At 45.5% G+C, this 20,537-nt stretch overlaps 1 protein-coding gene across 4 annotated transcripts in view; it reads left to right on the forward strand.

Annotated features, from left to right (window-relative positions):
- Positions 1-20,537, forward strand: part of NR2C1 (nuclear receptor subfamily 2 group C member 1) — a 172,460-nt gene that overhangs the window by 29,737 nt on the left and 122,186 nt on the right. For all 4 annotated transcript variants that reach the window (XM_063927605.1, XM_063927603.1, XM_063927606.1 and 1 more), the window contains exon 2: positions 15,992-16,116. In XM_063927605.1, coding sequence (XP_063783675.1) covers positions 16,063-16,116 — 54 coding nt within the window. In that variant the 5' untranslated portion in view covers positions 15,992-16,062. The remainder of the gene's footprint in view (positions 1-15,991; positions 16,117-20,537) is intronic.

The raw sequence follows: 20,537 nt of genomic DNA on the forward strand, positions 1-20,537 counted from the left end.
ACAAGCTGTACTCCCAGCAGGTGATAATCAAGGTACCCCTCTTACAACAGGGGAAGGGGTATTATTCCACACTATTTGTGGTACCGAAGCCGGACGGCTCGGTGAGACCAATATTAAATCTAAAATCTTTGAACACTTACATAAAAAGGTTCAAATTCAAGATGGAGTCACTCAGAGCGGTGATAGCGAACCTGGAAGAGGGGGACTATATGGTGTCGCTGGACATCAAGGATGCTTATCTCCACGTCCCAATATATCCTTCTCACCAAGGGTACCTCAGGTTTGTAGTACAAAACTGTCATTATCAGTTTCAGACGCTGCCGTTTGGATTGTCCACGGCGCCTCGGGTCTTTACCAAGGTAATGGCCGAAATGATGATTCTTCTACGAAGAAAAAGCATCTTAATTATCCCTTACTTGGACGATCTCCTGATAAGGGCAAGAACCAAGGAACAGTTAGAAGTCGGAGTGGCACTATCTCAGGTAGTGCTAAGTCAGCACGGATGGATTCTAAATATTCCAAGATCGCAGCTGATTCCAACGACACGTCTACTGTTCTTAGGAATGATTCTGGACACAGTCCAGAAGAAGGTGTTTCTCCCGGAGGAGAAGGCCAGGGAGTTATCCGAGCTAGTCAGGAACCTCCTAAAACCAGGACAGGTCTCAGTGCATCAGTGCACAAGGATCCTGGGAAAAATGGTGGCTTCTTACGAAGCGATTCCATTCGGAAGATTCCATGCAAGAACTTTTCAGTGGGATCTACTGGGAAAATGGTCCGGATCGCATCTTCAGATGCATCAACGGATAACCCTGTCGCCAAGGACAAGGGTGTCTCTCCTGTGGTGGCTTCAGAGGGCTCATCTACTAGAGGGCCGCAGATTTGGCATTCAGGATTGGATCCTGGTAACCACGGATGCCAGCCTGAGAGGCTGGGGAGCAGTCACACAGGGAAGGAATTTCCAGGGCTTGTGGTCAAGCATGGAAACATCTCTTCATATAAACATTCTAGAACTAAGGGCCATTTACAATGCCTTAATTCAAGCAAAACCTCTGCTTCAGGGTCAGGCGGTGTTGATCCAGTCGGACAACATCACGTCAGTCGCCCACATAAACAGACAGGGCGGCACGAGAAGCAGGAGGGCAATGGCAGAAACTGCAAGGATTCTTCGCTGGGCGGAAAATCATGTGATAGCACTGTCAGCAGTGTTCATTCCGGGAGTGGACAACTGGGAAGCAGACTTCCTCAGCAGACACGACCTTCACCCGGGAGAGTGGGGACTTCACCCAGAAGTCTTCCACCAAATTGTAAACCGTTGGGAAAGACCAAAGGTGGACATGATGGCGTCACGTCTAAACAAAAAACTGGACAGATATTGCGCCAGGTCAAGGGACCCTCAGGCAATAGCAGTGGACGCTCTGGTAACGCCGTGGGTGTACCAGTCAGTGTATGTATTCCCTCCTCTGCCCCTCATACCGAAAGTATTGAGAATCATAAGAAGGAGAGGAGTAAGAACTATACTCGTGGTTCCGGATTGGCCAAGAAGGTCTTGGTACCCGGAACTTCAAGAGATGCTCACGGACGAACCGTGGCCTCTACCTCTAAGACAGGTCCTGCTACTGCAGGGGCCTTGTCTGTTCCAAGACTTACCGCGGCTGCGTTTGACGGCATGGCGGTTGAACGCCGGATCCTGAAGGACAAGGGCATTCCAGAAGAAGTCATCCCTACTCTGGTAAAAGCCAGAAAGGAAGTAACCGCAAAACATTATCACCGCATTTGGCGTAAATATGTTGCGTGGTGTGAGGCCAAGAAGGCCCCTACACAGGAATTTCAACTGGGTCGTTTCTTGCATTTCCTGCAAACAGGACTGTCTATGGGCCTAAAATTAGGGTCCATTAAGGTTCAAATTTCGGCCCTGTCGATATTCTTCCAGAAAGAACTGGCTTCAGTACCTGAAGTTCAGACATTTGTGAAAGGGGTGCTGCACATACAGCCTCCTTTTGTGCCTCCAGTGGCACTTTGGGATCTCAATGTTGTGTTGAGATTTCTAAAATCACACTGGTTTGAACCATTGTCTACGGTAGATTTAAAATATCTCACGTGGAAGGTGTCGATACTGTTGGCCTTGGCTTCAGCTAGGCGTGTGTCAGAATTGGCGGCTTTATCATGTAAAAGCCCTTACCTAAATTTTCATTCTGACAGGGCGGAATTGAGGACTCGTCCTCAATTTCTACCTAAGGTGGTTTCTGCATTTCACATGAACCAACCTATTGTGGTACCTGCGGCTACTAGGGACTTAGAGGACTCTAAGTTGCTGGACGTTGTCAGGGCCTTGAAAATATATGTTTCCAGGACGGCTGGAGTCAGGAAAACTGACTCGCTGTTTATCCTGTATGCACCCAACAAGCTGGGTGCTCCTGCTTCAAAGCAGACGATTGCTCGTTGGATTTGTAGTACAATTCAGCTTGCACATTCCGTGGCAGGATTGCCACAGCCAAAATCAGTAAAAGCCCATTCCACAAGGAAAGTGGGCTCATCTTGGGCGGCTGCCCGAGGGGTCTCGGCTTTACAACTTTGCCGAGCAGCTACTTGGTCAGGGGCAAACACGTTTGCTAAATTCTACAAATTTGATACCCTGGCTGAGGTGGACCTGGAGTTCTCTCATTCGGTGCTGCAGAGTCATCCGCACTCTCCCGCCCGTTTGGGAGCTTTGGTATAATCCCCATGGTCCTTACGGAGTCCCAGCATCCACTTAGGACGTTAGAGAAAATAAGATTTTACTTACCGATAAATCTATTTCTCGTAGTCCGTAGTGGATGCTGGGCGCCCATCCCTAGTGCGGATTGTCTGCAATACTTGTATATAGTTATTGTTACAAAAAATTCGGGTTATTATTGTTGAGCCATCTTTTCAGAGGCTCCTTTAAATTTATCATACTGTTAACTGGGTTCAGATCACGAGTTGTACGGTGTGATTGGTGTGGCTGGTATGAGTCTTACCCGGGATTCAATATCCTTCCTTATTATGTACGCTCGTCCGGGCACAGTATCCTAACTGGCTTGGAGGGGGGTCATAGGGGGAGGAGCCAGTGCACACCACCTGATATCTCAAGCTTTTATTTTGTGCCCTGTCTCCTGCGGAGCCGCTATTCCCCATGGTCCTTACGGAGTCCCAGCATCCACTACGGACTACGAGAAATAGATTTATCGGTAAGTAAAATCTTATTTTCTTCCCTCAGCAGCTCCTGCTATAAAGAAACCTTTTTCTTCACCTGCATCTCAGTCCTTTCGGGTTTCTAAACCAAGAAAGACCAAACCGGCCAACACCTTCTATAGAGGGGGCTGACCAAAGTCCAAGAAACCTGCTGCGGCAGGTTCCCAAGAACAGAAGCCTACTTCAGGTGCGCCAAAGTCCTCCGCATGACGGTGGACAGCACAGCCTGGAGGTAGGGCCGGTGTGGGCGAGACTCAGACATTTCAGTCACGTCTGGGTGTCGTCCGGCCTGGACCACTGGGAACTAAATATTGTGTCCCAGGGGTTCTGGCTGGAATTTCAAGATCTCCCTCCTCATCGGTTCTTCACATCGGGATTGCCAGCTTTGTCGGCAGACAGGGCTACTCTACAGGGAGCCATCCAGAAGTTGGTAGAGGCACAGGTCATTGTACCAGCCCCTCCTCAAATGCAGAACACAGGTTATTATTCAAACCTTTTCGTGGTACCGAAACCGGATGGTTCGGTCAGGCCCATTCTGAACTGAAAGTCACTATACCCCTTTCTGAGGGAGTTCAAGTTCAAAATGGAGTCTCTAAGGGCAGTGATATCAGGTCTGGAAGAGGGGGAATTCCTGGTATCCCTGGATATCAAGGATGAGTACCTTCACATTCCGATTTGGCTGCCGCATCAAGCTTATCTCCAATTCGCTCTGTTGGACTGGTATTTTCAGTTCCAGGCCCTACCATTCGGACTCTCCACAGTACCAAGGGTTTTCACCAAGGTGATGGCAGAAATGATGGTTCTCCTCCGCAGGCAGGGGGTGAACATAATTCCATATCTGGACGATCTGCTGATAAAGGCATCATCCAAGAAGAAGCTGTTTCAGTCAATAACTCTCATGACCCAGCTTCTCAAGGAACCTGGTTGGATCCTGAATATCCCAAAATGACATTTGGAACCAACCAGGAGTTTGTCCTTTCTGGGAATGATCCTCGACACAGAGTTGCAGAGGGTGTTTCTTCCAAAGGAAAAATTGTTGGTGATACAAACAATGGTCCGGGAGGGCCTGAAGCCAGCCCAGGTGTCGGTTCATCAGTGCATTTGCCTTCTGGGGAAGATGGTGGCCTCTCACGAGGCTCTGCAGTATGGGAGGTTTCATGCTCACTCATTCCAACTGGATCTCCTAGACAAGTGGTCGAGATCCCATCTACACATGCACCAGAGAATACGTCTGTCGCCAAAGGCCAGGATTTCACTCCTTTGGTGGCTGCAATTACCTCACCTTCGGAGGGCCGCAGGTTCGGTATTCAGGACTGGATCCTTCTAACCACGGATGCAAGTCTCCGGGGCTGGGGCGCAATAACACAAGGGGAAACCTTCCAAGGAAAGTGGTCCAGTCTGGAAGCCAGCCTGCCGATAAACATTCTAGAACTAAGAGCCGTATACAACGGTCTTCTCCAAGCGGCCAATCTTCTGAGAAATCGGGTCGTTCAAGTACAGTCGGACAACGTTACGACAGTGGCTTACATAAACCGACAAGGCGGAACGAAGAGCAGAGCTGCAATGTCAGAGGTAACAAAAATCATCCTCTGGGCAGAAAAGCACGCGTTGGCGCTGTCAGCAATCTTCATTCCGGGAGTAGACAACTGGGAATCGGACTTCCTCAGCAGACACGATCTCCATCCAGGGGAGTGGGGTCTCCATCCGGAGGTGTTCAAGGAGGTAACAGATCTTTGTTGCGTACCCCAAATCGACATGATGGCCTCTTATCTCAGCAAGCAGCTTCGGCGGTATTGTTCCAGGTCGAGGGACCCGCAAGCAGTGGACGCCCTAGTGACTCCGTGGGTGTTCCAGTCTGTGTACGTGTTTCCTCCACTTCCACTCATTCCAAGAGTTCTCAAACTCATCTGAAGAACAGGAGTTCAGGCAATCCTCATTGCTCCGGACTGGCCAAGAAGGGCTTGGTACTCGGATCTTCTGGATTTACGCTAGAAGAGCCAAGGCCTCTTCCTCTTTGGGAGGACCTGCTGCAGCAGGGGCTGTTTGCCTATCAAGACTAACCACGGCTACGTTTGACGGCATGGAGGTTGAACGCCAGATACTAGCTCGGAAGGGCATTCTGAACAAGGTTATTCCTACCCTGATACAGGCTAGGAAAGGAGCGTCTAAACATTACCATCGTATTTGGAAAAAATATGTATCTTGGTGCGAGTCCAAAAAGTTTCCTGCGGTGGAATTTCAACTGGGACGTTTTCTCCTCTTCCTGCAAACAGGTGTGGATATGGGCCTGAGGTTGAGATCCATAAAGGTCCAAATTTCGGCCCTATCCATTTTCTTCCAGAAACAGTTGGCTGCCCTCCCTGAGGTTCAGACTTTTTTGAAGGGAGTTCTGCACATCCAACCTCCCTTTGTACCACCTACGGCGCCTTGGGATCTACGGCTGCCCAGGGTGACTCGGCATTACAACTCTGCCGAGCAGCTACTTGGTCGGGGTCGAACACGTTCGCAAAGTTTTACAAGTTCGACACTTTGGCCTCTGAGGACCTTAAGTTTGGTCAAGCAGTTCTGCAGTAGCCTCTGCGCTCTCCCTCCCGTTCTGGGAGCTTTGGTACATCCCCATGGTACTAATGTGGACCCCAGCATCCTCTAGGACGTAAGAGAAAATAGGATTTTAATTACCTACCGGTAAATCCTTTTCTCGTAGTCCGTAGAGGATGCTGGGCGCCCTCCCAGCGCTTCGTTATCCTGCAGTGGTTATTTAGTTCAGTACTGCTTAGTTCTGGGTAAGTACTGTTTTGTTACTTGGTAAGTAATCCTATTAAGCCGTTGCTGATGTTTCAACTAGTTAGCTTGGGTTGCCTTGTGTGTGTGAGCTGGTATGAATACGCCGGGTGGTCTTCAGTATGCCGGCTGTCGGGATCCCGGCGCACAGTATACCGGCGCCGGAATCCCGACAGCCGGTATACCAACACTTATTCTCCCTCTTGGGGGTCCACGACCCCCCTGGAGGGAGAATAAAATAGCGTGGCGAGCGCAGCGAGCCCGCAAGGGGCTCATTTGCGCTCGCCACACTGTCGGTAAGCCGGCGGTCTGGCTCCCGGCGCCGGTATGCTGGTCGCCGGGAGCCCGACCGCCCGCATACCATACCACACCCGAATACGCCACTATCTGTGTAATCCTTCTCTCGAAGATGTCCGTCTCCTCGGGCACAGTTTCTAGACTGGGTCTGGTAGGAGGGGCATAGAGGGAGGAGCCAGCCCACACTCTCAAACTCTTAAAGTGCCAATGGCTCCTAGTGGACCTGTCTTTACCCCATGGTACTAATGTGGACCCCAGCATCCTCTACGGACTACGTGAAAAGGACTTACCGGTAGGTAATTGTATTTTCCTGTGTCAAAGGAACTAAATACCCTGTTTGAAGAACCGTGGGTTAATCCAGATTAAAAAAAATTCAAATCCCTAAACAGTTGTTATCATCTTTTCCTTTTCCTCCTAAGGATAGGAAAAAATGGGAAGATCCACCGGTAGTGGATGCATCGGTCTCCAGGCTCTCATAAAAGATTGTATTGCCTGTCCCGGGTGCAGCCTCCCTAAAAGACACGGCTGATCGCAAAATTGAGACTATGCTCAAATCTTTGTATACAGCTGCAGGGGTGGCCCAGGGACCCACTATAGCATGTGGGTGGATTACGCGAGCCATTGCTAAATGGTCGGGTGACCTAATTAAGGGGTTAGATACCTTACCTCAACGGAAGATTATTTTGCTCCTACATCATATACAGGACTCTGCGAACTCTATGGTGGAAGCCATAAAAGAGATAGGCTTGCTTAATGCACGTACTACAGCTATGGCAGTGTCTGCACGCAGGAATTTATGGCTGCTCCTGTGGACTGCGGATGCGGACTTCAGGAAAGGCATGGAAGGCTTACCTTTCACCGGCGAGGCTTTATTTGGAGATGAACTAGACAAATGGATCTTCAAAGCTACTGCGGGTAAGTCCACATACCTACCTTCTGCAGCTCCCCCAGCTGGGAAGGTCTGTTCAGGTTCCAATTTACAGTCCTTTTGGGCGGCCTAGTTTAGGGGCAAGGCCAGAGGTTACTCTGCCGCCACCAGAGGTGCTAGAGGTAAACCACGAAAACCAGCTACTGCCGGTTCACAGGCACAGAGCTCAGGCTTTGCTTCCTCAAAACCTGCGTTACACACATCGCACCTCGTCGAGGGTAGGAGGTTCGGGATTCAGAATTGGATACTGCTAACCACAGACGCAAGCCTCAGAGGTTGCGGCGCAGTCACCCAGAGGGTGCAGTTTCAGGGCATATGGTTAAGTCAGGAAATCGTCCTTCCAATAAACATCCTGGAACTCAGGATCTACAACGCCCTACAGCAGGCCACATTTCATCTTCAGAATCAGGCTATTCAGGTCCAGTCTGACAATGTGACGGCAGTGACATACATAAACCGAAATGGCAGAGCCGCAATGTCAGAGGTGTCAAGAATTCTCCTCTGTGCGGTAAAACACGCAGTGGCGTTGACGGCTGTCTTCATCCCGGGAGTAGACAACTGGGAAGCAGACTTCCTCAGCAGACACAACCTGCACCTAGGGGATTGGGGCCTTCACCCGGAGGTGTTCCGGTGGTTGACGTGTCGGTGGGGATCCACAAATCGACATGATGGCCTCTCGACTCAACAAAAAGCTCAAGTGGTATTGTTCCAGGTCGAGAGACCCACAAGCAGTGGCGGTAGACGCTCTGACAACTCCGTGGGCCTACCACGTGGTGTACGTGTTTCCTCCGCTTCCTCTGATCCCAAGAATTCTAAAAAGAATTAAAAGGGAAAAGGTTCAGGTAATCCTCATTGCTCCGGACTGGCCCACGAAGGGCCTGGTATACGGATCTTCTCAAGATGCTTCTCGAAGATCCGTGGCCTCTACCTCTTCTCGAGGATCTTCTGCAGCAGGGCCCGTTCATCTATCGAGACTTACCGCGGCTACGTTTAATGACATGGAAGTTGAACGGCTGATTCTAGCCAAGAGAGGGATTCCTGACAAGGTCATCCTGACTATGATCCAAGCCAGGAAGGGGGTAATGTCTAAACCAGTGATGGCTAACCTTGGCACTCCAGCTGTTGTTGAACTACACATCCCAGCATGCCCTGCTACAGTTTTAGCATGGCCAAATAGCAAAACTAGCAGGGCATGCTGGGATGTGTAGTTCAACAACAGCTGGAGTGTCAAGGTTAGCCATCACAGGTCTAAACATTACCACCATATCTGGAGGAAATATGTCTCTTGGTGTGAGAGTAGACCTTATTCTGCTGTGGAATTTCATTGGGGACGTTTCCTGCTTTTTCTGCAGTCGGGAGTGGATGTGGGCCTACGTCTAGGCTCTTTAAAAGTCCAGATTTCGGCCTTGTCTGTTTTCTTTCAGAAACAATTGGCTTCTCTACCTGAGGTCCAGACTTTCTTGAAAGGTGTTCTGCACATCCAACCTCCCTATGTGCCTCGCACGGCACCTTGGAATCTCAATTTGGTGCTGCAGTTCCTCCAATCGGACTGGTTTGAACCTTTACAGGAGGTAGACGTAAAGCACCTTACGTGGAAGACCGTCTCACTGTTGGCCTTGGCTTCAGCAAGACGTGTGTCGGAGTTGGGGTCGTGGTCTTACAAGAGCCCCTACCTAGTTTTCCATGAGGACAGAGCTGAACTCGTCAGCAATTTCTTCCTAAGGTGGTGTCCGCGTTTCACATAAACCAACCTATTGTGGTTCCGGTTGTTACAGACACCTCTGCTACTTCAAAGTCTTTGGCTGTTGTGAGGGCTTTGAAGGTCTGTGTAAAGAGAACAGCTCGTCACAGGAAATCGGACTCGCTGTTTGTTCTCTATGATCCCAATAAAATGAGTTGTTTTGCTTCAAAGCAGTCAATTGCACGCTGGATCAGGCTCCCTATCCAGCATGCTTATTCCATGGCAGGCTTGCCAGTTCTAAAATCTGTACAGGCCCACTCTACTAGGTCGGTGGGTTCTTCTTGGGCGGCTGCCCGGGGTGTCTCGGCTTTACAGCTCTGCCGAGTAGCTACTTGTTCAGGATCGAACACGTTTGCTAAGTTTTACACGTTCGATACTTTGTCCTCATAGGACCTTCAGTTTTGTCAATCAGTTCTGCAGGAACCTCAGCACTCTCCCACCCTGTTTGGGAGCTTTGATACTTCCCTATGGTACTAAATGGATTCCCAGTATCCCCAAGGACGAAAGAGAAAATAGGATTTTAATTACTTACCGGTAAATCCTTTTCTAGTAGTCCGTAGGGGATGTTGGTCGCCCGCCTGGTGCTTCGTTCTTCCTGCATTGTTACTTGGTTAAGTATTCTTGTTTGGTTCAGCTGTTGCTGTTCCTGTTTACATGTTTGGTTAACATGGCTTTCCTCTTATGGTTGCGCTGGTTCGAAATCTCACCACTTTCTTTATCTATATCCTTCTCCCAAAGTATGTCTGTCTCCTCAGTTTCCTAGACTGAGTTTGGTAGGAGGGGCATAGAGGGAGGAGCCAGCACACCTAATAAAACTTCTACAGTGCCCATGGCTCCTAGTGGACCCGTCTATATCCCTTGGTACTAAATGTATTCTCAGTATCCCCTATGGACTACGAGAAAAGGATTTACCGGTAGGTAATTAAAATCCTATTTTTTCTGTGTACTTAAAGAGAAAAGAGGGGGATTTACCTTATGCAAAGACATCTGCCTGTATTCTTAAGGCCAGTACTCACGGCCCGATTTGGGAGAGATGTGTGCTGAGCGAACCGCTCAGCACACATCTCTCCCGGCGCTCAGCACAGCGCGATCTGTGCTGAGCGTGCGGGGGGAGATGGGGGGGCCGCTCATTTCACCCAGCGGGTGAAGTGAGCGACCCGCTAGATTGGCCTGCATGCAGGCCAATCTAGCAGCAGCGATAGCGATGTGCGGGGCCGCGCATCGCTATCGCTGAGGGGGCTACACACGGAGCGATGTTGCTGAAAATCTAAGCAATCTAGTCAGATTGCTTAGATTATCGCTCCGTGTGTACCCCCCTTTATGCTCCAATACTTCTATCAGTGATGGCTATGTACGCTAAAAACAAAGCCATATTGCTTAAACAGACTGTCCGATAATATTCTAATCATATTTTAAAATTTAACATAGACATACACTATACATTATTACCCTGTTCTTTATTTTGATGTATAACCTTTTCCTTGTTTTTTTTATTTTTATTGGGGGGGTAATAATATGCTAGCCTCTTAACAGCATGTGGCACTTTATAAGGGTTGGGTTTGGGTGACCATACCAACGCAGGGATCCCCAGCTTTAGTTGCTGGCGGGGGTGGGAGGGCGAGCGCAACAAAGCTGGACTCGCCACAGGTTCTTTTCCCACTCTATGAGTGAGAATAGTCCCTTTTAGTCGGCATGCCGACTGTCGTGCTGGCAATCGGGCGGGATTCCGGCGTCGGTATAGAGACCAGCGGTCGTGTCACATAACTACAGATGGGTCCACGGTTATCTTGACTAGTTTTCTGCGCCTAGGCACAACATGACTTATTAACATAAACCATTCATCTATTGTTCTCAGCTGCAATACAATACAGAGAACAATACAGCAGGGGATTAAGTCCGACTGGCCAGTCTCAGTTAATCCTATTAAAGGTCAAGATAAACGTGGACCCATCTGTACATCCTCTTTATAAGGTCCTTTGTAGTTGCTGTTGCAGCGTAATGAAAACATTGGCAATGGTATTTCATCTCGCTCCTTCGTGGTTCGATCCCACCCCGAATGCACATGTTTTTGCACACAGCGCTATGGGGCTGCAAACAAAAATCAGTGAGTCTGGAGCTAACGTAAGTGTGGCATATAGTCGCACGGACTCAGTGAGGTGAGTCTAATTGCATCGACTGTTGCTTTCAATACATATTTGATTTTCCCTTTGGTAGCCAAGTTACATTTTATATTGCAGGTAACATTGTATTTCTGAATAGATAATCTTTTTCCTTAAAAAAGCTACAATTTATAGTAGATTGGTTGTGTCACTAGAATTTCTATTTAAAAGCAGGATTATTTTCATACTGCCTCATTTAAGAGTATACACTTGAATGTAGGAAATTTCTCTTTACACGGACGTTGGATTTTGAATGTCCTTGGTGAGGAACATCTCTGTTCACTGACATTTGGAGCATTATCTCCACCTTTATTTTAATGCATATCCATACATTTTTTTAACGTTTTTAATAAATACTACTTTTCACCTCTATGGAGTGCAAGTCAATTTGGTGATGTGGTGCTAATGTTCTGATTGCACTTTGCCTACAACCAGAGATTGAACTGTAGAAAAGAAGATGGCAGTTTAAAAAAAGAACAAAAAACAAAACACACATCAATTAGATGCCATCACGTTTCGTCTTTCTTTTCTACAGCTACATGAAGTGTCATTGCAGATATCTGTAGTCCTTATATCAGATATTGCTATTTCAGATTATGGCCCTCATTCAGAGTTGTTCGCTCGGTAATTTTCTTCGCATCGCAGGGATTTTCCGCTAATTGCGCATGCGCGATGTTCGCACTGCGACTGCGCCAAGTAAATTTGCTAAGAAGTTTGGTGAGCATTACGAGTTTTTTCTTCGTTCTGGTGATCGTAGTATGATTGACAGGAAGTGGGTGTTTCTGGGCGGAAACTGGCCGTTTTATGGGAGTGTGTGAAAAAAACGCTGCCGTTTCTGGGAAAAACGCGGGAGTGGCTGGAGAAACGGGGGAGTGTCTGGGCGAACGCTGGGTGTGTTTGTGACGTCAAACCGAAACAAAACTGACTGAACTGATCGCAGTGGCAGAGTAAGTTCCGAGCTACTCAGAAACTGCAAAGAAATTTCTATTCGCAATTTTGAGAATCTTTCGTTCGCAATTTTGCTAAGCTAAGATTCACTCCCAGTAGGCGGCGGCTTAGTGTGTGCAATGCTGCTAAAAGCAGCTTGCGAGCGAACAACTCGGAATGAGGGCCTATGTTCTGCCAGAGAACTACTTCTTTTATATTTATAATATTAATACATAATTTGAGCAACACTAGTAGTAAATAATTAGCACTGCAGGAAGTTAAATAAAACCAGTGTCAGGCATTGTGGCGTAAATGAAACTGGTGAAAAGGAAAAATATATCCAACCATCTCTTCAGAGATACCTTTAAATGGTGTGCATGTTCCTGAGCTTTTTAATTGTCCTTTCGGTGTTATCATGATAATAATACACAAGTCATGCAGTGAAAGTGTAAGAGGCAAGTCTATAAAATAGCCTGGTGTTTTAGAATCATTTTTAAATACTCTGATGTAGCCACAAAAGAGCTCAACACAGAAAGCGACACAAGAAATGCACACAAAAGTAACAAGGCAGCAAGACAGCGCAGGTTGCATGGTTATAGCGCCTTACCCCATGCCAAGAATCGTGGGACCGCAACAGATGGTTTATAATAGATCAGTGTTGACCAGTCTGCTAGATTTCATTATTCATTAACCTATATCTAAACTCGAACATATTACACAGTGTTTTACAGGGAATGTTTAATAAGGGATCCGGTCTTTAGATCGACATGAGTTTAAAAAATAAATAAATAATTTTTTTAAACATTTTCATACTTAAGATCCACGTGGAGTACTATTGGGAATAGTAACCTGTGCCAAGTGCGGCGAGGCACCTTGCCCAAAGCTAGCGAGCCATGCGAGGGGATACGGTGCACTAAAGGGTTCCCGGTCACTTTATGAAGAAAACTACACCAACAAAATTTGAAAAACTCATGTCAACCTTTTTCCATGTCGCCCTTGTTCATGTTGACCTATTTCAGGTGTCCACCTACTCACTGTCGACCTAATGACTGTCAACCTAGCTGCTGCTGTAGAACTACACTTCCCAGCATGCCCTGCCTTAGTTTTAGCATGCCTTACTAGCAAAACACAGCAGCTGGAGGGCCGCAGGTTTAGGACCCATGCTTTAACACATTCGCAGCACCCACTATATGGGCTCTTACTGTGGATAAGTGCAGCCTGCAGGATTATCACACCTGTAACTGAATAGCCTGCATTTAATTACTGTGGCTAATTGAAGCGGGTCCTTAATCACACAATCACACTAGTGTCAGTTTCATCATGAACCTTTTAACCTACCAGTACATTTTTTTGGGACTGTGCAAAAAAATACAAGTAAACATTGAGGTAACATACAAACTCCACACATAATAACATGTAGCCCAAGCTTCCAGCTCTGTGAAGCATCATGCTTACTACTGTGTCACTGTGCCAGCCTGGCTACATTTCGTTGGCCTACCCTCAACTCTTACAAACAGTTGGCACCATATATTTAGGCTACTGCATGTTACTGTGTTTGCATTTGCTTACAGTGCATTCATTCTAGGCAATCCACGTTTGAGCAAAATGGAACATATTCTACAGGGAACTTTGCAGCCTATAGCAATCAATGCTAGCAATGCATCAGAACATGTTATAATCAGCCATTGCTTCTTGATCTGGGACTTTTGGGAAACATCTTTACTCACAGTGAAAACTTTGCTTCTGATCCTTCTATTAAAGAGCTGATGTCTCTGGATGCATATGAATGACTGGTAGGAGTGCCAGAAGGGCACCAGATTACTAGAATTACTTTCTCAACGCATGTCATATTACCATAATATGATAGTTCCCATCTTCATTTAACCAAAAACTGCCTGCTCCCTGATTAGTTTGTTGGCTATTGCACTTATCCAATAAGGTTTTGAAACCCTGTGAGTTCTTACCTTGTAGGCCAGAGGTTGCCAAACTGTGTGCCGTGGCTCCCTGGGGTGCCTCGGGACACTTGCAGGGGTGCCCTGGGTTGGTGGTCCAGGACTAATTCAAATTATTCATGGTCAATATAATAGGCAAAACCAGTGCTGGTGGCTGCCAGTCATAAAATATGTGGCCAAACAGAAGCAAATCTTGTCCCTCACCACACAACTGACCCCAAGGATGACATATAAACGTGATCTACTTAATGTAATATTTCTTTCTAAATTTCTCAATAAGAAATTTTTGGCCTAGGGGTGCCGTGAAAAAATTCTGATATTCTAGGGCACCGTGATTCAAAAAAGTTTGGAAACAACTGTTGTAGGCTGTTGTGACTGTACTATTCTGTAGAGTCTTTTACCGTAGTACTGGTTTGAAAGAATGATGGCCAATGTCAGTAACAATCTGGAGGTTGATAACTTACTTAAATAGGAATTGTATCTTGCTGGTATGACATATAATGCTAAAAGAAGTGTGCTGTAAGTAAATATCAGTTATATTTAACTTACACAAAGTCACAATGAAAAAAAAAACTAAGTAGATAACAGTAAGTCGTGAAAGCCTATATTTTGGTAATGAAATCCATGGACTTATATTGTGTGGTCCATATACGCTGCACAATCTTGTTAACGGCCACACAATGTATTGTTCCCTCACCGCTTCCCGCTGCATCCGTAAGCATGGGGCGTCAGCCACATCTTTAGATTGGCCTGCATGTAGGGCCGAACTGAAGATGCGATGGTTAACGCCGCGGTAGCGCTCACAGTGCGTACGCACCAGACTTTTTAAACAATTTGTCGATCCGATCTTTCAGGAATCGGACAAATCGTTCAAAATATCGTCTAGTGTGTACCCAGCTTTAGTCAAAAATTTGCAACCCACTGGTTTGTTATCCAAGTCTACTCTGTGTCCTCCACCATTGCCCTTGTTGAATGTAAGTTCTTGCGAGCAGGACCCTCTCTTCTCATGTCTTGTTACGTAGTTTTCCATTTTAAGGGTGGTAATTATGTATCTATGTCAATTTGGTTATTGCCTGTATCTCTATATTGTTCACTGTATACCAATGTTGTCCTGTATGTTGCTGACTATGTACAGCGCTAGGGAACCCTTGTGACTCATTGAAAATAATAGATAATAATAATAATAAAAACATGTACATTTACAGTAATATTATGTAAAATGGACCTCTTTATATTTTTAAGACTGTATGTCATTTGTCTGCATAGAAAATATTAAGACCCAAAGGCAAACTGAATACTTACATGTTCCCTAGAATTCATTGGTGCAGAATATTGTTTCATATCTGTATAGAAATGTAATCACACAATGGTGGTCATTCCGAGTTGTTCGCTCGCAAGCTGCTTTTAGCAGCTTTGCACACGCTAAGCCGCCGCCTACTGGGAGTGAATCTTAGCTTATCAAAATTGCGAACGAAAGATTAGCAAAATTGCGAAAAGACACTTCTTAGCAGTTTCTGAGTAGCTTCAAACTTACTCGGCATCTGCGATCAGTTCAGTGCTTGTCGTTCCTGGTTTGACGTCATAAACACACCCAGCGTTCGCCCAGACACTCCTCCGTTTCTCCAGCCACTCCCGCGTTTTTCCCAGAAACGGTAGCGTTTTTTCACACACTCCCATAAAACGGCCTGTTTCTGCCCAGAAACACCCACTTCCTGTCAATCACACTACGATCACCAGAACGAAGAAAAAACCTCGTAATGCCGTGAGTAAAATACCTAACTGCATAGCAAATTTACTTGGCGCAGTCGCACTGCGGACATTGCGCATGCGCAGTTAGCGGAAAATCGCTGCGATGCGAAAAAAAATACAGAGCGAACAACTCGGAATGACCCCCAATATCCTATTCAGGGTTACCTCTGAAGTATCAGATGTCTGCATGCTCCAGAATCGACTAGTTAAATATATCTTATATCTCTTTGTGTATTTGTTGTGATAGGCTGTACTGTACGAAACTGGATTTCCTAAATACATTACTTCCTCCCGAGGACTGTACTGTGAAGACAGGTCATGGCTTCTATAGAAGAAATAGCCCATCAAATTATTGAACAGCAGATGGGACAGGTATAACATATTACTTTTTTAATTGTCTTCATTGTTTCAGACTTTTGGAACTTTCCAATGAGTGAGAAATGGTTATTACCTTAGGTCATACATACCTACTCTCCCAGAATGTCCTGTAGACTCCTTAATTTCAGGTGGCTTTCCTTGACTCTAGAGGGTATATTTAATAAAATGCAGGTTTATAGTAGTGGAGATGTTGCCCATGGCAACCAATCAGATTCTATCTATTATCTTCCAGAAGGTGCTAGATAAATAAGAAGTAGAATTTGATTGGTTGCTATGGGCTACATCTCCACTTCTGTAAATCCGCATTTTAGTAAATATACTCCCGGTAGAGTAGGCCAGCCTCCTTCACACCGCTCATATGCCTTTGTTGCTGTTAAAGAAAAACTCCCAAACAAAATAAAAATTGGGGTTGGAGTGAGGTAACATTATATTTAATTACCTGCCATAAATATAGCAACACACACACAATGGGGCCTGATTCTGAGTTGAGAGTAAGGCAAAAAAAAGAGCAAGTAACTGTGCACCTGGACGGACAATAATGCACTGCAGGTGGGGCAGATGTAACATGTGCAGAGAGATTTAGATTTGGGAGGGGCGTGTCCAAGGTCAAAACTAAATTGCGGTGTAAAAATATAGCTGACCACTATTTGTAGACTACATGCAAAAGCAGCCAGTATTTACCCTGCATGTAAAACGTTTGTGATTGCGTTGATTGCATTGCAGCATGGTTTGTCCAGATGCAAAGTTAAGGTGGGTACACACTAAGGAGCCCTATACACGGGAGAGATGTGTGCTGAGCGAACCGCTCAGCACACATCTCTCCCGCCGCTCAGCACAGCGCGATGTGTGCTGAGCATGCGGGGGAAGATGGGGGGGGCGTTCATTTCACCCAGCGGGTGAAATGAGCGACGTGCTAGATTGGCCTGGCCAATCTAGCACCAGCGATAGCGATGCGCGATGCTGTAGGGGGTACACATGAGTGATCTATGCTTAAAATCTAAGCAATCTAGTCAGATTGCTTAGATTTTAAGCATGGATCTCTCCGTGAGTACCCCCCTTTAGCGATAAAGTAAACAACGTCAAGCATTTGGACCCTTACTGAGCGTCGTTGTTTACTTTATCGCTAAATGTGTATGCTTTACTCCCAAATCAGAATCAGGCCATAATATTGTTATAACTACAAGATAATATATCAGACTGCCATAATTATCCTTACTTTTATAGCATTCATTTCAGGAAGAATTTATGGATTTCTAACATACCCTCTTTGCTTTCATTTTATCAGTAAGGTAGAATATCTCATTATTTGGTAGACCTTATGTTTTCCTAGTGAGAATACAGATAGTGCAGTGTATAACTATTTTGCACTCTTATGTGTGTAAACAATGTTTGATGAAACAGTTTAGTAAAATTTGTAAATAATGGATTATTTTTATTTATTTAAACCTTGGTTTGATATAAAGCTGGGCATACACTGTATAATTATCTGTCAGATCTGGCTGGTTGGAATGAAAATCTGGTAATGTATGAGAGCATTTGTTCCCAAATACTGAAAAACTGACAAAAACTATTGTTCATGCAAATTGGTTAAAGCAATGATTTAACCAATTTGTCTGAACGACAGGTTTTGTTCAGTTCCCAGTAGGGTAGGGGGACTCCTTCTTACAGTCAGGTATTGCCTGTTATTGCCTCTATCGACTGCCATAAGAGGTTTACTCGCCGCCCGCACCAGGCTCCTACAGTGGCACCCTGGATTTGTGTGGTCACACTACTGCTCCACCCACTGCCTGGTGTTGGCTAATTCTCCACTGGCCACTTACTTTGGACTGCGCTTGATAACGGACAGAGGGAAAGCTTGGAGACACTGTGCTCAACCTCAGGACAGCTGGCGAATAGATGCACTTATCTGGTAGTAGTCACAGGATATAAGCAGATGCAGGCATCTGTGGATGCAGGAAGATATTTTTTGCACCTGCAGACTGTATTTAAAAAGACAATTATTTCACATTAAAAATTTTGGAAAAAAGCAACATACAGATGTTCTTCAGAAGTTAGATGTAATACAAACTGATACACACAAAATAGAGCTCCTTTTATTCATTTTAGCACACAATGCAACATGAGATAATCCAGCCTCTATCCTTTTAAAATGTTCAGATAAATGCATACACTGATCACATGCATTCAACTTGGCAAGATTTACACATTTAACATTGTTGCCAATGGGAAGGAAGAGAGTTCTCACTTCTGCCGAAAAGGCAGTCTGGGGAGAATGCTCCACCTTTGACTCTTTTTCCAGATGTATGGTAGTTGATGAGAAAGGAATTTTCTCTCTAGATCTAGAACAGTTCCAGGAAATGTGCTCCAGGATTTGGCTGCTTCATCTGGGTGAAAATGGGCTCTGAATGATAGGAGACAGCAGTCTACTTGCAATCAATTCTCTGGTTAAAACTCCCGGTTGTACCTGGATCTCTGTAGTTGATTTAACCTCAGGAGGCTGCAGGGGAAAGACCTTCCAGAAGCTCTTTTAGTACAGCTGCAGGCTGCGGTCACTTTGGGGTGACCTCAGTGAATGCTGGAGCAGCCCTTTTTTTTTTTTTTTTTTTTATCATCAGGGATGTGGACCGGGGATGCGTTTAGCATCCCAGAGGTCGGGATACTGGCAGTCATATGACCGATGCCGGAATCCTGACACCACTCAGTAGACTGCGCTGGAACACCGGCAGCCAATATCCTGAAGGTAAATATCGGGGTACCTGTTAGGGCTAGGGAAAGGGGGGGGTTTAGCCATAGCCGACACCCCCGGTTGGTTAGCTGTAACCTACGCCCCTGAAGGTTAAACCCTAGCTGACACCCCTAGAGGGTTAGAAGAGAGGAGTGGAGGGTTAAAATACTTACCCGTCCAATATTGGGATCTTCGGTGTCGGGATGCCACTGTAATGTGCCGGGATTACATACTGAACCCGTGGACCGGAGCAGCCTACAACCTGTGGAAGGCTCCTCCAGGAAGGTACTATTGAAAACTAAAATCTACAGTATAGCTAATATAAATTTATGGAAACACATGGATATGTAGTATATATCTGTAAGTTTCTATGACTAAGTTACAAATGTTCTATGTGTGATCCTTTTGTCACACTACAGATATCAATACAATAATCCAACCAATTGTTCCAAATACAGGAACAATAACGTATGAGTTTGTCATCGTTGCTTAAACTTTAAAGTAACTGTAGCTTAAACTTGCACATGTTGTCAACTTCTTAGGGCTGAGCGTTGTGACAGGGATAAATAGACCAGCGTAAAATGCAAGATAAGTTTATTTTCCACCACAGGCAGTTACACAAGCAGGTGCAGGATTCACAGGTCAGGTACAGCAAAGTAGGGTACACAGAGTCTTAAATATACACAAACACGAGCCACTTGTTCCCCTGCTACAGGTTGCCTCACAGAACTTTTCCCTTTGCATAAACAACCAGGGTTCATAAAGTTCTTGCTCCAGTCGTAGATGGACTGCCTTGTAGGTGGAGGTTTCCCATATTGTGTTTTAAAATGCCACTGTACAACAGTAACAGTTTGTTTTTGATCATTCTAACACACAAAAAGCCTTCTCTAGTGGCATAGAAATGACTTTGCTTATATGACGCAATGCTGCTTACGTAATGCTAACGTCATAAACAGCTGCAGTCATAAAACTTACATTGCATCTGTGATTTTTTTTTTTTTCTTGTTCCTCCACTTCCTATAAGTGTAATCGATCTGAAGCAACGCATCACAGCAGCTGTTGTGAGTGTTGACAAGGACATGCTCTGGTGTGTTTGGAATTAATTGGATTATCGTATTAAATTGATACCTGTCGTGTGACAAAAGGTTCACACAAAGAACATCTGTGACTTAGTCATAGAAACTTTGAGACATATACTACATACCCATGTAAGTATTTTGACTATATCAATAATACTTTTGTTTAAATAAAACCTTGAAAGTGTTTATTTCTTTTATAGTAACCCTGTATATTATTTTATATAGATAATTCATCATATACACTGCATACAATATGCCTGGAAGTGAGCCATATTCCCATTTTATCTACGTGGGGAGTACACCTGCAAATCATTCTTGCTCCAGTGCCTCCCCTGACTGCACGTCCCTGTTACATACATCTCCACATGTATGTTTATATGTGCTTGGCAGTTCCCTCCCTGAACACGGTAGTCGGCACTGCAGCCGCCGCTGGTCTCTTGGCTCATCCTGTTCTATCGTCTGACTCAATTATACTACTACCTAAGTTCCTGCATTCACAAAACACACCTGCCAAGCCCATGTGTACAGATCCAGGAATGCAGAATTATCCAGTTCTGACACAGATATTTATTTATTAACATTTATTTATATACAGCTAGCATATTCTGTTG

This window comes from Pseudophryne corroboree, chromosome 6 (assembly GCF_028390025.1).
Source record: "Pseudophryne corroboree isolate aPseCor3 chromosome 6, aPseCor3.hap2, whole genome shotgun sequence".
Classification (NCBI taxonomy): domain Eukaryota; kingdom Metazoa; phylum Chordata; class Amphibia; order Anura; family Myobatrachidae; genus Pseudophryne; species Pseudophryne corroboree.